Here is a 19,526-nt window from a genome sequence, read left to right as displayed (position 1 = left end):
TTGGTCTTCCTCTTTTCCTCCTTCCTGGTGGTTCCCTGCTCAGCATTCTCCTACTGATATACCCCATGTCCTTCTCTGCACATGTCCAAACCATCTCAATCTCGCCTCCCTCACCTTGTCTCCAACCGGGGGATCAAACCCGGGCCGCAGCAGTGAGCTGCCTATAATTGTGTCAATACATACCAGCGGTGGACAGTAACGAAGTAAATGTAATTCATTACTGTACTGTGTTTTCATTTATCTGTACTTTACTGAAGTATTTTCATTTTTCACTACAAAGTCAAATATCTTACTTTTTACTCATCTACATTTTAAGGAATCAATGAGTGTTCAGCTTTAGTTCAACAGTAAGCAAAACATTGAAAGTAATTAATGATGGAAGAAACTCAGGATTTTAACTTGCCACTGATATAAGGTTTCGGGCTCAAAATAATTTTCAACTGAGTTGATTAAGCAAGAGTCTTGTGACAAAAACGATAATAGGATATTATTAAATCATAGTACTTTGTAAACTTAAGTACATTTTAAAAGCAAATACTTTTGTACTTTTACTAACGTATAAGTTCATATGCTGGAGTAATATTTTTACTAAATGTAACTTTACTTTTACTTAAGTACATGGTTTGTGTACCAATGTTACACTCACACAAGAGGTTTTTCTTTTCTTTTTTTTTGAGGGGCATTGGAATCGGCAGGCAAAAGGACCATGCGTACAAACCCGTCCCCTTCTCCATCGATGCTCTGTTTGTCTGGAGTTTAGTCCTGTAAGAGAGTGCAGAGGAAGATGAAGCTCCAGCTCCTCACTGTGTTCACTGTTGCGCTCTTTACCCTGACTGAATGGCCGAACCTGAGTGAAGGAGCTGCACGTAACTGCACAGGTGAGAAGTGTTTCAGTCTCACTGCACATAAATCAGCTTTATACAGATGTTTGAGCCAGTTTAGCTTAATCAAACTTCGAGTGCATGGGTTGAAGAATAGGCAGCAATGTGGAGTGAGTCTATGCAACTTCTGTATTGTAGTGTAGTATGTACTTATTTTAGCAGTTTGTGCATTGAACTGAATTTAACGTTATACATACAGTATAAAATTCACTGCTACCTACAAAGAGCAAAAAATAGTACTTTCCATTTTTATATTTATATATGCATCCTTCACCTAGAAACGTGGAAACATATGTATGTATGTGTGTGTATGTATGTATGTACATACATACATATACTACATATACTATATATACTACTTATGATTATTTGGATGTAGTCTGAGTTTTGGTCTTGTCCTACAGTTAAGCCAGGGATCTGTCCTCGCCGGAAGTGGGGTTCAGGAATGTGTGCTGAATACTGCAGAAAAGACAGAGACTGTCCCAATGAGGAGAAATGCTGCTACAATGGATGTGGTCATGAATGTATCACCCCTTATACAGGTGAACAACTGGATTCTACAGTAGCAAATAGGAAAAACAAGAATAATTGCTTAAATAAGTGCAAAGAATTTCTAAATTAATACACACTACTAATGCAGTTATTCACTGCATTCTTACACACATGTTGCAGATCACTAGACAGGTTTAATTTGGGGTCGTCTTTTACAGTGAAACCTGGTCGATGCCCATTGCCCAAGGGGACCGTGATGTGTGCGGAATATTGCTATCATGATGGTGAGTGTCCAGGAGATCAGAAATGCTGTAGGACCACATGTGGCCATGCCTGCAGTGAACCCTGCTAATTAGATCTGGTACATGGACAGACCTTAATAGAGTAAAAAAAAAAATAAAGGGATGGGAGATCTGCCTTTCTATTGAGAGAGCAATTGCAATATTACCTTACAAAATAATTACTTACATGCCTTGTGTCCCTCTGGGAAAGCCTTGATTGATTTATACCGACAATCTTTGGAGAAAGGCAGAACTCCAAGAACGTGAGTTAATGACCATGATGCATTATTACTTATAGTTCATGTTTATGAACGTGTGGGAGAATAATGTACCCATGAATTCAATGAATATATTTCTCAAGTTTCTTTTTATATTTGTAGTGTCTTTATTAAAAACATTTGTACCATTTTGGTAAAAGTCAGTGTTTCAGTGGATTTTATTTCTTCCCAAAAAAAAAAAAAAAAAAGGAACACAAATAAACCCCAGGCACATTTGTAAGCATTGTTGATAGTTTCAAATTTATGTTCCAGAGCCAGAACAAATGGGAACATTTATGATCTTTTCTCACTCCAACTTGGTACGACATATGTTAGTAGGTATCTTAGCACTAGCATCAGCGTGCAAGAATGTAAAAGACATCTTAGCCTTGAATTAAGACCCAAACATGTGGCAACCTTTGGCAAAGAAAGGGCCTTTCGTGTCCAAAGTCTCCTGCAGCTTGGCAGTAGCTCTAGAAGGGCCAGACAGAAAATATAGCATGTGAAAAGTTTCTCAGGAAAGAAAGAAAGAAAAAAAATAAATAGGAGTTTTAAGTGTCTTGAGAAGAAATTCTGGGAGGTAAAAAAGGAAATAGTGATTAGCATTCATCTCTAAGTTCAGAGGAGTGGAAAAACATCTGGGGGTTAATCAAAAACCAAGACATGGCAGCCAATTTTCACAGAACCTACATTATTAGCTACAGGTTAGAGCAGAGTGTTAAAAAAAAGAAAAAATTGTGCACACATTTATTTGCATAAGGTACGTAATATAAACTTACTTATGAACACTCATAACACGTACATAACTGCCTTAGGTCATTTATAAAGATTTTTTGACAACCTGCACTCTCTAGAGCATGTACAATTAATGTTTAACAAATCTGTGCTGTTACTACATTTTTAATATTACCAAATTTGTATATTTATGCTGTCTGCTTGGATGGACTAAGCAACTGAGTGTGCTTAAGAGTGCTGCCTGGAACAAAAACCAATACACAGAGTGCCAGAAAAAACAGTCCTAGATGAACACATCATTCTTCCAGCTACTTTAGTAAAATATAGGTCTATTGCTGACTGAGTACCTTATAATTTAAAATCTGTCATGCATCACTGTGCTCTATAAATAAAAGAAGGGCCAATTTAATACATTTTAGATCCCTGCCTGGTTTACACATGCATTAAGGATAGTTGAAAATAACATTCCTATTAAAGACTCTTTTTGAAGAAACAAGCAAACCTTGTACTTCCAAGGGAAAGCAATTTCATAGCAATAACATTGGTACAATATACTTAATGGAATTTCTTGTGTGATTTCGCTCAACATTTCTGTTTTCTATCTTTACCGGATTCACAGAAAAGAATGACTAATGCCTTTTTCCATTTCCGAAGTACATTAATCCAAAGGGTTTTACATTTCACTCTGCTGCTGGTTTGTCTACCAGATAAATGGAATAAGAAATTGCCAAGACACAATGGTAATTATTTTAAATACCCACATCCCTCTTGCCCTAAAACAAACCAAAATAGTTTTTATTCCAGTGTTACACTCAAAAACCACAGACCCATGACATTTGGTTCTTGGTAAAGCTTTCAGTTGTAGCATTTATCATGACTTCTCCCAAAAAAAAAAAAAAAAAAAAAAAAAAAAATCACAGAAAAACATTTGAGGTTTCCTTCAAATCAAAATGTCCACAGATTTTAAGCTGCCTAATGAGCTTTCAAGTTAATACAATGGCCTTCACAGTGGTGGTACTCCCCGTATGCGGCGAATGACGTTGGCTAGACGTTTAGCTAGTGGTTGGCTCGGCTCCTCCACCTGAAAGGTCCGGGTCAGTAAGTTGTAGAACGAGCCGTAGGCCACAGCCACAACTGTGCAGGTGAGGCAGATTACATTATAGGGCATGCTGAAGTCAGGTGTGGGCAAATTAACCAGCAAAGGCTCAGTGTATACACGCACAAAGTAGCTTGACTCCTCTTTGACATGGAAACTGAAAATTTAAAATGAAAACATTTTTAACCACTCTAAAAGTCAAATTTTTACCAATAATTAAAACTATTCTGCATGTGACTAGCATTTGTAAGAAATGGGAAAGGAGATATTTATAAATACAATCTCACTGTGTAATTCCTGTAAACCTCACATATTACTTGTAAAAAAATAAAACTAAATAAAAAATACACAAACACTACATGGAGAAAAAAAATTTGTGGACACCTGGCCATAAGATTCATTTGTGGTTTTAAACCATTCCTATTCGGTGTTATAATAACCCCCACTCATCTGGGGAAAATATTCCAGATTTGGAGTTGTGCAGTCAGCATTCCAATTTATCCAAACCATGTAACCATGATTAAACACAGGGGCAACGTCATGCTGGAGCAGGTTTGGGTCTCCAAGTTCAAGTAAAGGAAAATATAAAGCTACAGCATCCAGTGACATCATATACAATTTGTGTGTACAGTTTTGGGTAAAAAGAAAAGTACATATAGCTGGAAAAGTCAGGTGCCTCAATACTTATGTCCATATACTACTACATGTTTATCCATTCTAAACAAAGATCATACTCACAAGCTGCTGAAAAGCGGACGCTCCTGGGGGCTTTTGATATCCATAGCGACAACACTCGGCACCAGAGCACTTATCACAGATGATCTAGAAGACCATTTTGGATCCAAACACAGGATATTGTTTATATAAATATAACAGTTTGATCAATTAAAGTTAAACTTAAACCATTAGATCATCAACCATCTTGTCAATTTTGGTTTTGGAACAATTCTTTTGTAAACATACAAAGAAGTCAAAAATTGTAAGCTTTCAAATTAGAAAAAGCACACAAAAGAGAGAGAGAGTCCTACCCGACGTAGAAACCATGGTTTGGATCTGGAGTGTATTCTGTCCACTTCAGCAGAGCTCTTTCAAACTGAACTGTCACTTCAGTGACAGAATGAGGAGGTAACTGCACAAGCATCTCGAGGAGATGAGGACGCAAGCGGTCTTTTGAAGGTTGGTAGTGAATGTAGCCTTATAATAATAGAAAAGAAAAGAAAAATAATAGAAAAGGCATAAGCACTTTAGAAAAAAAAAACTGCCAACAACAGGACAAGGATGACTTCATTGCCACCAAACAGGAAAGAAGCTATTGAAGAAAAACTCTTCTCTCGAACTTTGATGATGATTTGGTTTGGATCAACTGCAAAATCGAATCAGTTCATCATCTGTTTACAGTCATAATTCTATATAAATCCTGCAATCATTCAATCACTTACGCTTGACATTTAGTTTAAAAGAATACCTGGGGGACAGACATACAGACAGACAACTTGAGAACATAATGCCTCTAACACCGAGTGGCAGAGGCATAAAAAGTAAAATAAAGTTATTTTAATATTAAAATAAAATGACATTCTTTAGCAATATAGGTAATTTAAAGAATTTACATTTTAAGAAAGTGTTAAAAATTGATTTTTATTTTTTACTACTACTACTAACTAATTATTTAATAAAACAAGCTGATGGTGAACTCTAATTAGAGTGGACCATATAGTCTGTCCTACATTCGTCCTATACTAATGGATCAACACCAAATATAATGAAACAACGAACAACTGGGAAACAATGTGTGGCTGATTTATGCAAACAGACATACTTATCAAAATATATTTTTTACATTTTTAAAGAACTTACTTGGTTTGTTTTCACGTGACTTGCTGATGATAGTGAGTGTGTGAATATAAAGACGCAGGTACCAGGGTACTGACTCCAGCAGGAGCACGGGGAAAGCTCTGTATGGATGATTATTATAGATTAGTGTGTGTATCTCCCCCGTCTGGAGTCCGAATCCTGCTACGTAGCGCTCTGCATGGAGCAATGGACGCAGCATGTCTCCTGCCACAAGGAACGAAAGTAAATATATAAAAAGATTTTTAATAAACTTCCTATACCTCTTCTCAGTAACATCCCATTAGATGGTTACCAAATGTGGGTGAGCTACCTACTATTGAATCTTTAGTGGATAAGCCCCTTTATAAGACATTTATCCACTAATCCTGCATATAGTCAATCTCACATTGAACAAAATCAATTTTTAATTACTTGTAATTAAACTTCCATTCATTATTTGAGCTTAAAATCACTACAATCAATACAGTCAATAACAATGGCAAGTGAGGAGAGTAGCAGTAATGCAGTTATGGAAAACTCATAGGCTTAATCTCATTATTTATTATTAATTTCATTTGCCCTTCGTTCTTCTCGCTGGTCAGAACTTCACTTGGTGTCAGTTCTCAACCATACTACTGAGGTGACCAAGTCATCTTTCACAGGGTGCTACAGTACATTGTTTGTTATTGCTTGTGTGTTATGGTTGAGTTTTTAAGAACATGCTGAAAATCACAGTGAGAATAAATGAGAGTGTGGATCTCTGCTGAATTCCTCCAGGCTGTTTTGACAGACCATAATTGCAGTCATGTCTTGGATCTCAGCCAATACAGTTAATAACAAGATGATATTCACCAGAACATGCTGAAATTCACCTTCCTAGGAGATTATTCAGTGCTGATGGAATGACAGTTACATACTCGACTCCAAATCGATTTTCTCTACTCTAAGCACTTCTTTCCATGCAATGGCTCTAATCGATTTTCCATCTTTTTTTTCTATTTCAAATTGACTTGATTCCTTTCATACAACTGGCTTTTGTGTTCCGGTACTTCCAGATAGGACTGTATGTTAATTATATGATATAAGTTGCAAGAACTGCGGTCTAACAGTGATCAGCTCTGGGTGTTTGCTTAAAAACACAGCATGTGTGCATGTTAATGGAGGGTAGAACACCACAGTGGCATACAAATTTGTTATGCAACATTACTTTTTTCCCACCTACTTAAAAGGCCAACTCCTAACCACATACCCAATGTTCATTTAGCAAAAACAAAACCGGCTGATACAGGAATTTGATGCTCACCAGCTTCACCCTTCCAGCGTATTAAGAGATTGAGAGAGCGGAGCTGACCAAAAGTCTCTGCTTTGGTTAGATCGTACACAGCGTAAGTCCTCCGATCCCCTAGGACTACAGTTGTAGTGAGCACAGGTGTGGCAGGGTTCAGGTCAAACAACTCACCCTATTGGATAAAATAAAAAGAGTAACAACATGAGTATGCAGAACAAAACATTATTATTATTATTATTATTATTATTAATCTTATAACCACTGCCCTCTGAGAGACAAAAAGAAGGGTGCAAGCCTTTACATCTGAATGTACATTTATTTATTAATGTAAGAGTGTTTATTAATGAAAGACTCTTTTCTCATGCTCTTCACCTTGCTAAGAACAATCCCAGTCTGTCTAAATTACTTTAGCACCAGTTGGTGAGCATCGTGATTTTTTTGGTTTGTTTGTTTTTTGTTTGGTAATGCCATGCCAACAGTGGTGGCAAGATCAAGGTGGGCATGATGTTATGGCATTTTACAGATTTTGATTACGGCAGAGTTCTGTGGTTACATGGAGTCCTTCAGTTTAATGTTCCATAAGTATTCTAGTATTTTAGAAGATTCTTTCATATGTAGTTTTTGAGTAAAAAAAAAAGCTGCCTTGTGGTTTTTAAGTGTATTGCCAGCCATTGATGTGTGTTTCATGATCGTGTTTGTTTGACAGTGATGGCATGCTGGGAGTTCTTCTTCATCATCTTGAATATATTTTCAAGTTGTGTCTGGGCATCGTGATTTTATGTTACTAAAAATATTAAAACTAGTACACTGCTGCAACAGTCTCAGTGCAGAGACTTTTTTCTTGTGGATCTGGCTCTCAGATTGCATTCCGGACATATTGCAGTGTCTCCATGCAGCAAATGCTGCTTTCCAGCTAAACAATGAGCCAGACAGTCATTTTTAAAGCAAATGATACAGACTGGCTTAGGGTTTGATCAAGTGCCTTCTGCATTGGAGTTGAAGTTCCCCAGAGAGAATGTTGGAGGAACCTTTTTTTTTTTTTCTTTAAACCAGTTGCCTGTCTGCCTTTTACCACTCACCTGAACAGAACAACCTGCCAAGGATTTGTTTACCTTGCACTCTAAAATGCTTAAATGCATTTTAAGCATTTTATCCAACCACAGCCTCGGCCAAACAAAAAAGACAACGCAGTCAAGAATTTGAGTGTCTTATCCAATTTGGTCACACCCACCTTATAGTGTTAGCTAAGTAGTGATGAGCCAGCACAGTTGCTACCATTTCACTCCTTAGCTACAGCCCTGAATGTGGCAAGAACATAATGTAGCCTGATGTAATTCTGACCTTAAGCTCTCCAAGGCTTTCTGGCCTGATCATATATTAATATCTGCAGGACCAATTGATTAAAGCATTGCAACTAATTTCAAAACAATTTAATAATACTTATAAAGGAATTTATCCGCAATTATCAGCAATTTAAATGACGTAGCACTACAAATGAAAAGGAAAACAGCATATCGAACCCCAACAGCATTTTAAATAGAGGAAAAGGAGATGTTATGTGGCAACATTGGGAGTGTTAATCTAAGCACAAAGCCGGTTTGTAAGCACAAAGTGCATGCAGTCTGTCTTAGAGTGTGGATTTACTACATAAAAACCAAAAGATATATTTTCTTCTTACTAATACAGGAACTATTGCAGATTGCAGCTTCATTTCACATAGCTGACAGTGAAGCAAAAGAAGCCTATCTTGTCAAGCAACCCAAAACACTTGCCCGGCATAAACCATAAAAGGGTTGTGGAAAATGCCAGACTCTGCAGGAAGTTGAAAATATTTGTATATAGTTTTGTTGAATATTGAATTGACCCCAATCGGCTGGTTTAGTGATTAGCAAAAACTTATGCCGGTTTGTGTGTGTGCTTTGTCATTGACAGGTACAAACATGGGTGTCTTCAGCAAGACATGTAAGGACATTAAATCTAATTTGTGCACCGAGCGATTCAGTTTCACATTTTAACAAAGACAATTATAAGCTTAAAGGAATGATTATGACCTTATCGACATGCTCAAACACATGCAATAGTTCTTACGGTTGAATGTTGCAAACAAGTTAGAACAGACAACTGACACTTTGCAACACTGACAAGTTTAAAATATGCTATTATATTGTCCATACTTAGCAAAGAGCATAAATATTTAATTTAATTCCAACTGCACTGTTTAACTCTATAATTAAAATGACTTGCGCTGCATTCACATTTCTCATTATGGCATTGGTCCACCTATAGTAACTTAGTAACTACAAAGTTATGGAGGAGTAAAGGATCAGACTAGGCACCATGTCCATGTGCAGTGGAAAAAAATGAACAGTAATGTAATCAAAAATAGATGTGGGTTCATGTGCAATTTTCCATGGCTTCAAAGTGGGATTCGAAGAACGTCACTAGTTTTGTAAGCTGTTATATATTCCAAAAGAATTTTTAAAAAGTTTTCTTTTTAAAGCAGAAGTTTCTAAATTTATAAAGATGGCTCTTTCAGTGGTGGAAGTTTTCTGTAATCTGTACTGGGGAAAGCAAAATTTACATCACTTTCTCGTTAAAAAAACTATTCCTAGGATTCTCCCAACAGCATATTGTTAACACTTGAAAAACAGAATATCACTTTAAAATAGGTCCAAAAGTGTCTTTACCTCAGGGTTGTCAGTGACATCCACGTAGATTTTACTAGAAGACGCTAGGGGGCAGGCCTCAGTCACAGTGCGAGAGAACATCTTGAAAAGGGACCAATCTGTTTGAAAGTACACGCATGCAAAAGTTATGCTATAAATGATATTTGGTCATTTTATTCCATGTGTAAAAGTTTGTTAGAAAAAGAAAGGAAAGTTTTCCTGACCCTTTTTGCCTTGGCCAGAGGTGTAAAGGTCAAACACCACACTGAGGGTCTGCCTTAATTCCCATGCTGCGCTTGAACACTGCCAATCCTGAATAATGAGATTTATAATAGAGAAATTGAGCTACTTTGGAAATCATGAAACACTTACCCACAGAACTTCACTTCAGAACACATGGGCAGTTGGAGTTTTACACAAAGAAATAGTCATCTTTAATGGGTTAATATATAAAGCTGTATAACAGTGAAAAAGTTTAGGATTTTAGAATTTTTTACATTTGAATTATTCATATTTACAATAACTTCATATCATCAATGGTACCTATAAAAAATTTTACATGAAGGTTTGATTAAAGGGGGGAAAAACTGGCAATTACATCCTATCAGTCTGATTCCTGAGAACACTGTAGAGATTCTACAACACTAAACTAAAGGTCTTAACACCTCAAACATTTTAACACACATTTCCTCATTCAAACACCCAGATTATGGACAATTTTATAATCTCTTTACCACTTTATAAAACACACACAATGCTTATTACTGAAAATAACAATATTGATAATGAGCAAACACATGTTGAAGATTTTCTACATTTATTCTAACATTATTTGTCAAAACTTTAGCAATATTAGACTTGAAATTTATTTGCTCTATGTTGCTGTGGTTGCAGAATGACCGCAGATTTTTTTTTTTAAATCCATTCAACTACATAACGTTTTTTGCCATACTGCTCTAAACAAGAGATGCTGTCTCACTATAGTGCATTTACAGTACTCTGGTTATAGTGGCATCTGTTATACAATGGAACAGTTTTACATATAGTTATATATTTCAGTACATCTCAATGGTAAAACTTTACATACTGTAATTGTAATGTAAACTGAAAATGTTTTAGAAGACGGGTTAGAACAAGAGAAAATGGTCCAGAGCCAATTGGTGTCATTTGCTGACACCAGAAATGGGGGCTTCTATGTTTGCTTCTAACATATGTATTAAAGAATTAAAGGATCACACCTTACAGATGGACCTGATATGCACAGCCTGTGAGTGAAAGCTGCTGTGGAAAAGCTTTTCTGACTTCATCAGCACTGCTAGACCAGCCTGCACACAGAAAAGAAAGTAATGTTAAAATCCCTGTTTTAAATCAGGAGCTGTGTTCCGTCAAACATATTTTTCTCGCTGCGCAAAACCTATTTTTATTGAATAAACCATTCTGCAATTTGAGTAATGCCCCTGTCTTATCCAGATGGAAAAACAGTCATAGCAATATAATAAGATTTATTTGCAATTATCCAATAAAACACCACAATAGGCTATAATTTAGCATGTTAACACTCTGGAAGCTCCTCTACTATACTGTACTGGTAAACAGTTTCCATAGGTTGGCAGTAAAATGTGCTCAAATATAGTTTAGTTATAATATACACTGTACGTATGGCCAAATGTATGTGGATGTATGCGTATGTGCTTATTGAAAATCCCATACAAAACCACAGGAATTGAAGGTAGGTTGGTCTTCTCTTTGCTGTTATTACAGCTGCAACTTTACTGTGGAGTCTTTAGATTTTGGAGCAGGCTAGAGGGATTTGTGAGCATTAGTGAGGTCAGGCACTGATTTCAGGCCGGATGCCCTAGAGTGCAGTTGATGTTCTAGTTCATCCAAAATAAAAGTGTTTGGTGGGGTTGAGGGAAGGGTTCTGTGCAAATCACTCGAGTTTGTTTACAACAACCTCGGCAAATCAAGTCTTTATGGACATCAATTTGTGTGCAAGGGCATTTGTCACGGTTTTAGCTTATCCCTTTTTAAGGGGATTTCAAACAGCATATAAAGGAATCAAATTATGTGGCAAAAATGTTTTGCCATCTGTCATGCATGTCTAGAAGTACAAAGACAAGTGACAAGTGTTTCAAATCCAGTTACAGACGTACTTCATCTAGACTTTTAAAATGACCTGAACAAATAAAAATCTACTGGATCACATGTACAGATAAAAGGATAAAAGGAATACGATTCACCTTGGAGCCACAAGGAAGAAGCTTTTTCCAAGGGGTCAGATTCTCTGTGCAGACAATCTCCCGAGGCAATGTGGCATAACGAAGGAAACGATGATCAGTCACTGGAAAAAATAAAAAGCAAAAACAAAATTAAAAAATGTGTAAGCAGCAAAACGCCATAACACTTTAAAATGGCTGAAAGACATTCTCATACCATTTCCCAGTCCCAGGGGTTTAAATGATGCACTAGGCTCCACCGTGTTGGTTGAGTCAATAAAATTTAAAGACGCACAGAAGATGCCCGACAGAACATTGGTGAGCTCCTTCCAATTCTCATCAACACTGGAAAAGCAAACAGACAATACTTTCACTTAATGCAACTATTCCGAGCATTTTGGAAGCATTTGTAAGAAGTCATGCCTGCATCTACTTCAAGTACCAAAATATCTCTTCAGTATTGCAAAGATATGTTCATGCTACACACTAAATGGACAGATTTTCAAAATGTAAAACTACAAATAGTCAAGTTTAAAATTCGTTATATCTACATACTCCAACACTGTGTCATGGAACCAAACCCAGAGCTCAGCTCCAGGAGGAGCAGGAATGAATGGCTGCCCCCACTGCATGGTCCTCCAGTAGCCCTGTGTGAAGGAGATGTGCAGTTCTCGCACTGAGAATTTAGACAGCAACTGGCCCAGGGACTTTGGGAAGAGACGGTAATGAGACACTACAGAGAGGAATGAGGAAAAAAAGAAATTGAGAAATCATTTTTATAAAGTGATCACATAGGACATATTGCATGTTATGTTATGTTACATATAGTTTGCATGTTTGTGAGTTTTTCTTGGGCTTATAAATTGTTAATAATTTGTAGCATCATAATTGAGATATATATATAAATATAGTGAATTAATGCAGTTCAATCCTATCCTTCATCAGTCTACTGTATAGATTTCAGTCTTGTCAGTTACACTAAACAGTCGATTGTTACAGACGTAGTATCTGAGCTAGAAGCATATATTCGTTTGTCAGGATGTAAGAAACAACCTTTATTTCCTTCTTGCACAAAATCTGTATCCAGTTGTGTGCGAAACTGGAAATTGGCATAGATGTCTCCTGAATGGAGGGGCCGGATCACCAGTTCCTCTTGAAAGTGGTCTTTAGCGGGCGGTGGTGTAAACAATTTGCTATCTCCAGGAGAATCATTCATCCCAGACTCAGCTTTGCTACCTTCAAGTGCATCGTTCATCTCCAGATCTGTACTGTACCATTGCTTCTGTTCAGCATCACCATTCTCACTGCTGCTTTCATCAGAGGGCTGAGTCTCTCCAGGCACGCTCTGATCGGCCTCCTCACCCTTTACCGAGTCGTTTAAAGTTTCACCATTGTCACTTTTACCAGTGTGGATTAGACTGACAAAAATCAAAAGAAATACTGCAGTCCTAGACCACTTGTACGCCGCCATTTTTGATGGCGTGCATTTCCTCTAAAAACGCTTCCTGATTGCACGCCTTTGCGCTGACCAATTGAAGGAGAGTGTACTTATCCACTCAACACGGCGCAGGTCTGCGCAGAAAATTGCATTCTCCACTGTGCAGAGGGCGTAAAAAGTACAATATTTAAATTAGAAATATATACATATCACACAATTAACAAAAAACAAAAAACAAAAACACTGCTGCCCAGTGCCACCTTTTCACCGCCATTTTGGCGCGAGGGTGTGTATTTTCTTAAAAAACGCTTCTTTATTTCAGTCATCTGAGCTGATTAACAAAAGGCGGTATTTATCCGCTCAACACGGCACAGTTCTGCGCAAAAAGGTGCCTTTTGCACGGTGTCCTGCAGAGGGCGTAAGAAGTACAATATCTAAATTAGAAACATAAATAATCACACAATAAAAAACCGATACACATTATGCACTTATAAAACCCATTTAGAGAAATGCAAAGTACTAGTATAAAATACTTCTGATGTTATACAACATCTAGTATCTGCATGGTTTTAGAGTATTGACTTTTTTTTCTTTTGGCTTTAATGTCATGAGCTGACGTGGACTCTGTGGGTTTGCACAAAACCTTATTATTATCATTTATTTTTTATCAAATCGTCACAGAACATGCTTCAATATGAGACGAGGCGGGAGGACAAGTGCAAAAACATTATTCGTTTACAATATTTCGAAGCCTAAAAACAGATTTTCAATGTGTACTCAGTGTGTGTGCATGCATATATATACACACACAGTATATGGGTTATTATTTATTGCATCTGAGGGAAAGAAATCCTTGTCGGTGTTATGTTAAAAATCGACAATGTTTGCAATTACATTTTCACTCAACAGTTTGTATCGCTGTAGCCTGAACCCAACTGTCTGATTTTAGCATGCTCAGCTGTAACCAAGCCTCTGCCTGCAGTGTCACTCTTTTACCACTAGGGTTATGTAGGGCTGGTTCAATTGTTCACACACGGGCTGCGCCATTTCAATTAAACGCCCCATTAATATTGGCTCATCATATCCTAACCTCTGTCCGGTGTGGTAGACAATAGTATTGTTATAACAATAGCAGCTCATGAATTGTGAGCTCTCTCCATCCCTGATCTACAGGAGAGCATTCTCTCTCTCTCTCTCTCTCTCTCTCTCTCTCTCACACACACACACACACGCGCGCACGCACGCACAGACACACACACTGCCTGCGCTTCCAGTACAAGCATGCTCGCCGGATGCTTGGACCGAATCTCGTCGCCTTCACCTTTTCTGTGAGCTGACCTTGACTGCCTCTTACACTTCCACACATTGCATTTAGACATTTTTTTTATTTTATATATACATATATACATCATTTCCTGCGCTGTACCGCGTCCTTCTCCATGGCTTCCTCGGACGACAAATGCATGCTGCACAGAGGCAGGTCTCAAAGTGACCCGAACATCCTCAGCGAGTCGGGCATCGATTCCACACACAGTGCAGGTGAGCCAATGCCAGTTTCTTGCATTGTCTTCGGATGGCGTTGAGCGCGAGCTTGGAAGCGAAATCGCGTTTTCGGCTTGAGCGCGCGCGCGCTGGATTCTCCACAAACCCGGCGTTCACGAGAGCCATTCACTTAAGCGGTGCTGATGCTGCGAAACCGAGAGCGCGAGAACGTTGAAAGAGGCGAAATTAAATCACCAGGCTGCACCTCGAGCTCAGGCTTTGGGGGAAAAAAAAAGAGAGAGTAATAAAACACAAATGCTCTCTCTCTCACTCACACACACACACACACACACACACACACACAAATCAATGCACATTTGATCATGCACTATAATAATTTTGTCTCTCTGCCCATGATGATGCGGACAAACCGAATTGTGTTGCTTTGTATGTTCAATGAAAAAATGAGGCATATCCTTTATATCCTCTATAATACCACAGGCTGACTATCCTCTATCCAAACACATTAGGTTTGTTGAGTAAATACAGAATAATGGTTATATTGTTAGAATGGCTGGGGATCTGATGCTATTTGTTACCACATGCCCACTGCGCATTGTTGCCTCTAATAGGATGGAGGACTAAATGGAATAAGTCAGTCAATCAGCCAGGATAAGGATGGGTGGAAATTGGAAATCCACTCAATATAACATTGGGCTATTCACATCCATTCTCACTGTCAGTCAGTCTGATATGCAATATGCAGCCCATATGCCTCATTTACATATATTGTAGCATTTAAACCCTTCATAAAAAATTACATTTGTTTATGATTTTCCTCTTTCAGAATGATTGATTCTGTGCAACTTGCAAGATTGGTTATGAATCCTTTTTTATTTATAATCCTCTTTGCAAAATTATATTCAATGCTTTTAACTCATATCCTCACATTCTTAAATGTAAGTCATGCCATCTATTTAAACAATTTAATCTTGGTTTTGACCTGGTAATGAAGCAAGGCCCTCTGGCACAGTTGATACTCAGCAGGTGTCCAGCACAAAGACACAATTGTAATGCATCCTAGTTTGTTAGTCTGAGTATGTAGGCATGCACACCCTTCTCAAACCCCCAATTCTTGATAAGCATGGCTTATTACAGAGTGTGACCAGTAGATGAGACGTGGCTTGGTAACACAGCAGTTTCGGCTTGATTATGTTGTTCACAAGTATCATACCAATGATAAGCCATGGAAATGGAAATTAACTTTATTCAACAATCTGGCAAAGCAGACTTAGTATTAATGTCACCCCTAGAGACAGTCAGCTTCAGGTCTGTCATACATGACAGCTTTCAGGGGTGTTCATGACTAATATAAAGCTGTGATATTTTGAGGAATTATAATTAACAACTAATAATTCTCTTTTCTGTCTAAAAGGCTTCTCTCTATTTCCTGAAAATGATGCATTTGATTTAGTCTCGTTCATAGAAATGATAATTAATTATAAGTGCCCCTCAAAAAAAAAAAAAAAACAGATGTCAGAAGTGATTAGAAAGAGGCTGAGAGAAATAGAGTAATGGAGTGAGTCTTCGGAGGTTTGATAATGATTCTTGGTTCTCATTGAATTATACTGGTATGAGGTAATGTGGGTAATGCATCAGTTTCTTCCCCGACTAGGTGATAATTAATTTGAAAGCTTAAACTCCACGTGACAAAACTCTCTTATGAACTTTATATGAGCACGAGACTTGCTGTAGCAAGTTTTCAGAGCTTGCTGTTATCAATGCAGTGAAGTTTTTTTGACAGTTGTTATTCTTTCTCCTGTGGGAGCTCCTGCTTTTAAAAAAATTCTCATTATGAGGCTAACAGTATGCAGCATCTCATAGTGAATCGTGCAAAACTTGCCTGCCAAAATCCTCAGCTTTATGTTATATATGCCTCATTTCTCTTGATCTTCACACTGGTGATAGGTTCTCTGTTCTCAAATAAGTACTGGTAATATCTTATTATTTTAAAGCATGGCTCTTGAAGACCTCACAGCTATTATTTTTAATCTAGATTCTCTCATTAAAGTGCCTTCGGTTGGGTTCACAGAGGACCTCCTGCTACGTTCTTGGGCATTTTGCCTATATTAAAGGAAGCAGATGAGCCCATTTTCAGGAAAAGCCGAACTGAATGACAGAAATGAAAGGAGAAAAATGTCCGAGAGCAAGGTGTCAGAAAGAACAGCAGCGCATGTAGGAGTACTATTGGGCTACTGCCAGTAAATGCCTTAAAATAGATAATTTTTGTTTTCTTCAGTTTTTCACAACTCTGATATGGAGTGTGACACTCTCCACACATAATTTGAGTGAAATTACAGACATTTGATGACAGATTATAACAGTGATGACCTTATTATTATTTTACAGTCTGGTGCTGTACAGATGTGCAGAATACCAGGACGATTAGGACACTCAATGATTTATAAAGATAGCACCATATACTGTGTAGCATCACTAATTACAATGTAATGAAACATAAACTCTATTTTCCTACAGCAATATTTATTTTGTGGTAATTATGGTGCAGAGGTTCATGTATGGCAAAAGACATCATAAAATCTTTGTTAAGTGCCTTTTAATAAGGTTTTCCTGAAATGCTGCTTCACGTAGGTGTTTTAATGACCGCTCCAAGAAATAGTTCTCGTCTGGGAGTAAATTTATTACATATTTGTCATCGGGGACCCTATGTCCATGAGTGCTGGTCAGAATTGCATCCCGGCTACTTTTCTCCTATCAGTGGGCTATGACTCATCATTGGCTTCTAAAACCGCTTAAAAAACAGGGCTGGTTCACTACAGCAAGGTGCTGCATATTGTGTGATAGAATAATGGCTTCATGGTGAACCGAGGATCCCGAGCTGTGAAAGATGAGATCATAGATTCTCTGGGGTCAGCAGGTGTCATGATGCAGCTTGTACCCTAATATAGCAGACACAATGCAATATTGATGGGAAAGTGACGAAAATATCCGAGTTCCACAGGAGGTACTCTTTATCTGAACAGGAGGTGCTGCCATTAACTAAAATAAGTAAACATTCATGGCCTGGAATGTACCTAGGATGCCAATTAAATAAAGGTTGACAAAACAACGTGGTGTGAGATGTATATAAAACTCATGAACGAATGATTTATGCAGATATGTAGCTATTTATAGTGTTTATGTATTATTTCATTATTTATGGCAGATTTTACGCCATAACTAGCATGAATTATACAGTTATGACAGTGAAACTAATGGGAGAGCGAACAATCTAAATCTTGATCTAATATTATTTTTATTAGTAATTTCATTATAGTTATTGTTATGTTAATAATGTAGTATTGTAAACTTTCCAAATCAGAACTCCCACATGTATTTTTAATAATGAAGGTACAAAGGATGTAGAGTATTTTCTGCTATACACAAGGAGTTATTTTCCTTCTCCACTGTACTCCACTAGCTTCTTTCTTTTTTCAGGTGTAAAAACAGAACAAAACAACAAGTTCAGCAGCTTCCCTGGAGCTGTAGTAAAGGAGCAGATTAAGTGTTTGACAGTGTGTCTTTTCTGCTGTGTGTGTGAGCGAGGGTAGCTGGAAGTAGTCTTTATGTAGCTAGATGTCACTGCCTCTCTGATTCAGGTTTCTGAGTATCAGGGATACTTTGCCTTGGCTGACACTAAAAATCAGGCAATCCATTCCAACACATATTGTAATAGACCTGCTATATGAATAGTCATTTTCAGTGGAGAAACCTATCTTGAATGTGTTCAGTGTTCTTCAAAGCTATGCTTTAATCATATAAATATCATTTTTAAAATAGACATTGCAGATGACAGTCTTAGAAATAGGCTAAAAGCTGCTGCTAGTTTTTTCTTACTATCGTCATCAGTAAGCTAAAAAGAAACAGCTTTTTTTTAGTGATTGGAAAGTGTGCGTGTGTGTGTGTGTGTGTGTGTGTGTGTGTGTGTGTGTGTGTGTATACACCTGTTTGTGTTTGTGTGTGCATGTGTCTGAAAAAGATGGAGAGTGCTCCCGAGTGGCGCAACACAAAAGCTCCAAAAGGTGCCACAGACCACTGGGACCAGGAGTCCAAGAATGCACAATTGGCTCAGCTCTCTAGGTGAGAGGGATGGCATTACATTCTCTCCTCTTAATCACTAGCCACTAGACACTAACCTCTGCGAACTCATGCTTTCGTGTGTCTTGGAGTAAGCATGTGTAAGCCCTCACCCTTCCTGCTTGTAAGCTGTCATATAATATGGAAGAACCAGCTACTAGGAGCGAGATGGCAAATTGGAAGAAAATGGTTTACAAATGAGATGAAGAGAGAAAATACAGAATTTGGAATAAAAATATCAGAATTTAAACAAAATATCAAATCAGAATATACCAAAAATAAATTAAAGACTATATTATAGATTATATTACTAGATTATAGTCATCTTGGGCTTCCAAATTGCAATTCTATTTTAGCAGGAGCCTCTGTATGTCTAAACAGGTCATGCCTTAGAGAATTTGTTTTGGCATTTTGTACAATGTGCTGAGATGAAGGCTTTAAATGATTAAATCAGTTATTTGTTATTACTAAGCAGCTTGATACCCAGCAGACTGCTGGGAGAATCCTATGATTCATCAAGTTTATGTGATTTGTTAAAACACAGTACACTCAGCAGTACAAACTGACATTCAGCAGACTCGCCATGCTTGCAACAAAAATATGATTCACACCATGTCACATCTGAGAAATAGTCCTACTTATAATTGATAGTTTGTTGCTAAAATTACCAATGACTAGAAGTCCCTATAAGATTTGGGGTGGAACCCTCTATGCATCCACAATT

General features: G+C 37.6%; 3 protein-coding genes across 6 annotated transcripts in view; 2 read left to right on the top strand and 1 right to left on the bottom strand.

Annotated features, from left to right (window-relative positions):
- The first annotated feature begins 250 nt into the window (after positions 1-250).
- On the top strand, positions 251-2,071 carry wfdc2 (WAP four-disulfide core domain 2). The gene is made up of 3 exons (XM_046870025.1): positions 251-878; positions 1,286-1,423; positions 1,592-2,071. The coding sequence occupies exons 1-3, from the start codon at positions 785-787 to the stop codon at positions 1,723-1,725; spliced, it is 366 nt and encodes a 121-aa protein (XP_046725981.1). The 5' UTR covers positions 251-784; the 3' UTR covers positions 1,726-2,071.
- On the bottom strand, positions 2,067-13,371 carry pigt (phosphatidylinositol glycan anchor biosynthesis, class T). 2 transcript variants are annotated; one of them, XM_046870023.1, is made up of 12 exons: positions 12,799-13,371; positions 12,301-12,478; positions 11,963-12,090; positions 11,770-11,870; positions 10,768-10,854; positions 9,754-9,841; positions 9,551-9,648; positions 6,879-7,035; positions 5,600-5,800; positions 4,771-4,936; positions 4,481-4,564; positions 2,067-2,384 (listed from the first exon to the last, which is right to left on the bottom strand). In XM_046870023.1, exons 1-12 carry the CDS (start codon positions 13,214-13,216, stop codon positions 2,306-2,308), a joined length of 1,785 nt encoding a protein of 594 aa, XP_046725979.1. In that variant the 5' UTR covers positions 13,217-13,371; the 3' UTR covers positions 2,067-2,305. The 2 variants fall into 2 exon arrangements, with proteins under 2 accessions (XP_046725979.1, XP_046725978.1); XM_046870022.1 differs by having other exon boundaries at positions 2,067-3,899; positions 12,799-13,360.
- Positions 13,372-14,031: 660 nt separating this feature from the next.
- The window catches only part of phactr3a (phosphatase and actin regulator 3a), a 31,011-nt gene continuing 25,516 nt past the window's right edge, over positions 14,032-19,526 (top strand). For all 3 annotated transcript variants that reach the window (XM_046869467.1, XM_046869470.1, XM_046869466.1), the window contains exon 1: positions 14,032-14,722. In XM_046869467.1, the coding sequence (XP_046725423.1) occupies positions 14,623-14,722 (100 nt within the window). In that variant the 5' untranslated portion in view covers positions 14,032-14,622. The remainder of the gene's footprint in view (positions 14,723-19,526) is intronic.

The sequence above is a fragment of the Silurus meridionalis genome, chromosome 16 (assembly GCF_014805685.1).
Source record: "Silurus meridionalis isolate SWU-2019-XX chromosome 16, ASM1480568v1, whole genome shotgun sequence".
NCBI lineage: Eukaryota > Metazoa > Chordata > Actinopteri > Siluriformes > Siluridae > Silurus > Silurus meridionalis.
The sequence above is the reverse complement of the archived record's forward strand: the minus strand, read 5'-3'. Positions and strand labels throughout refer to the sequence as shown.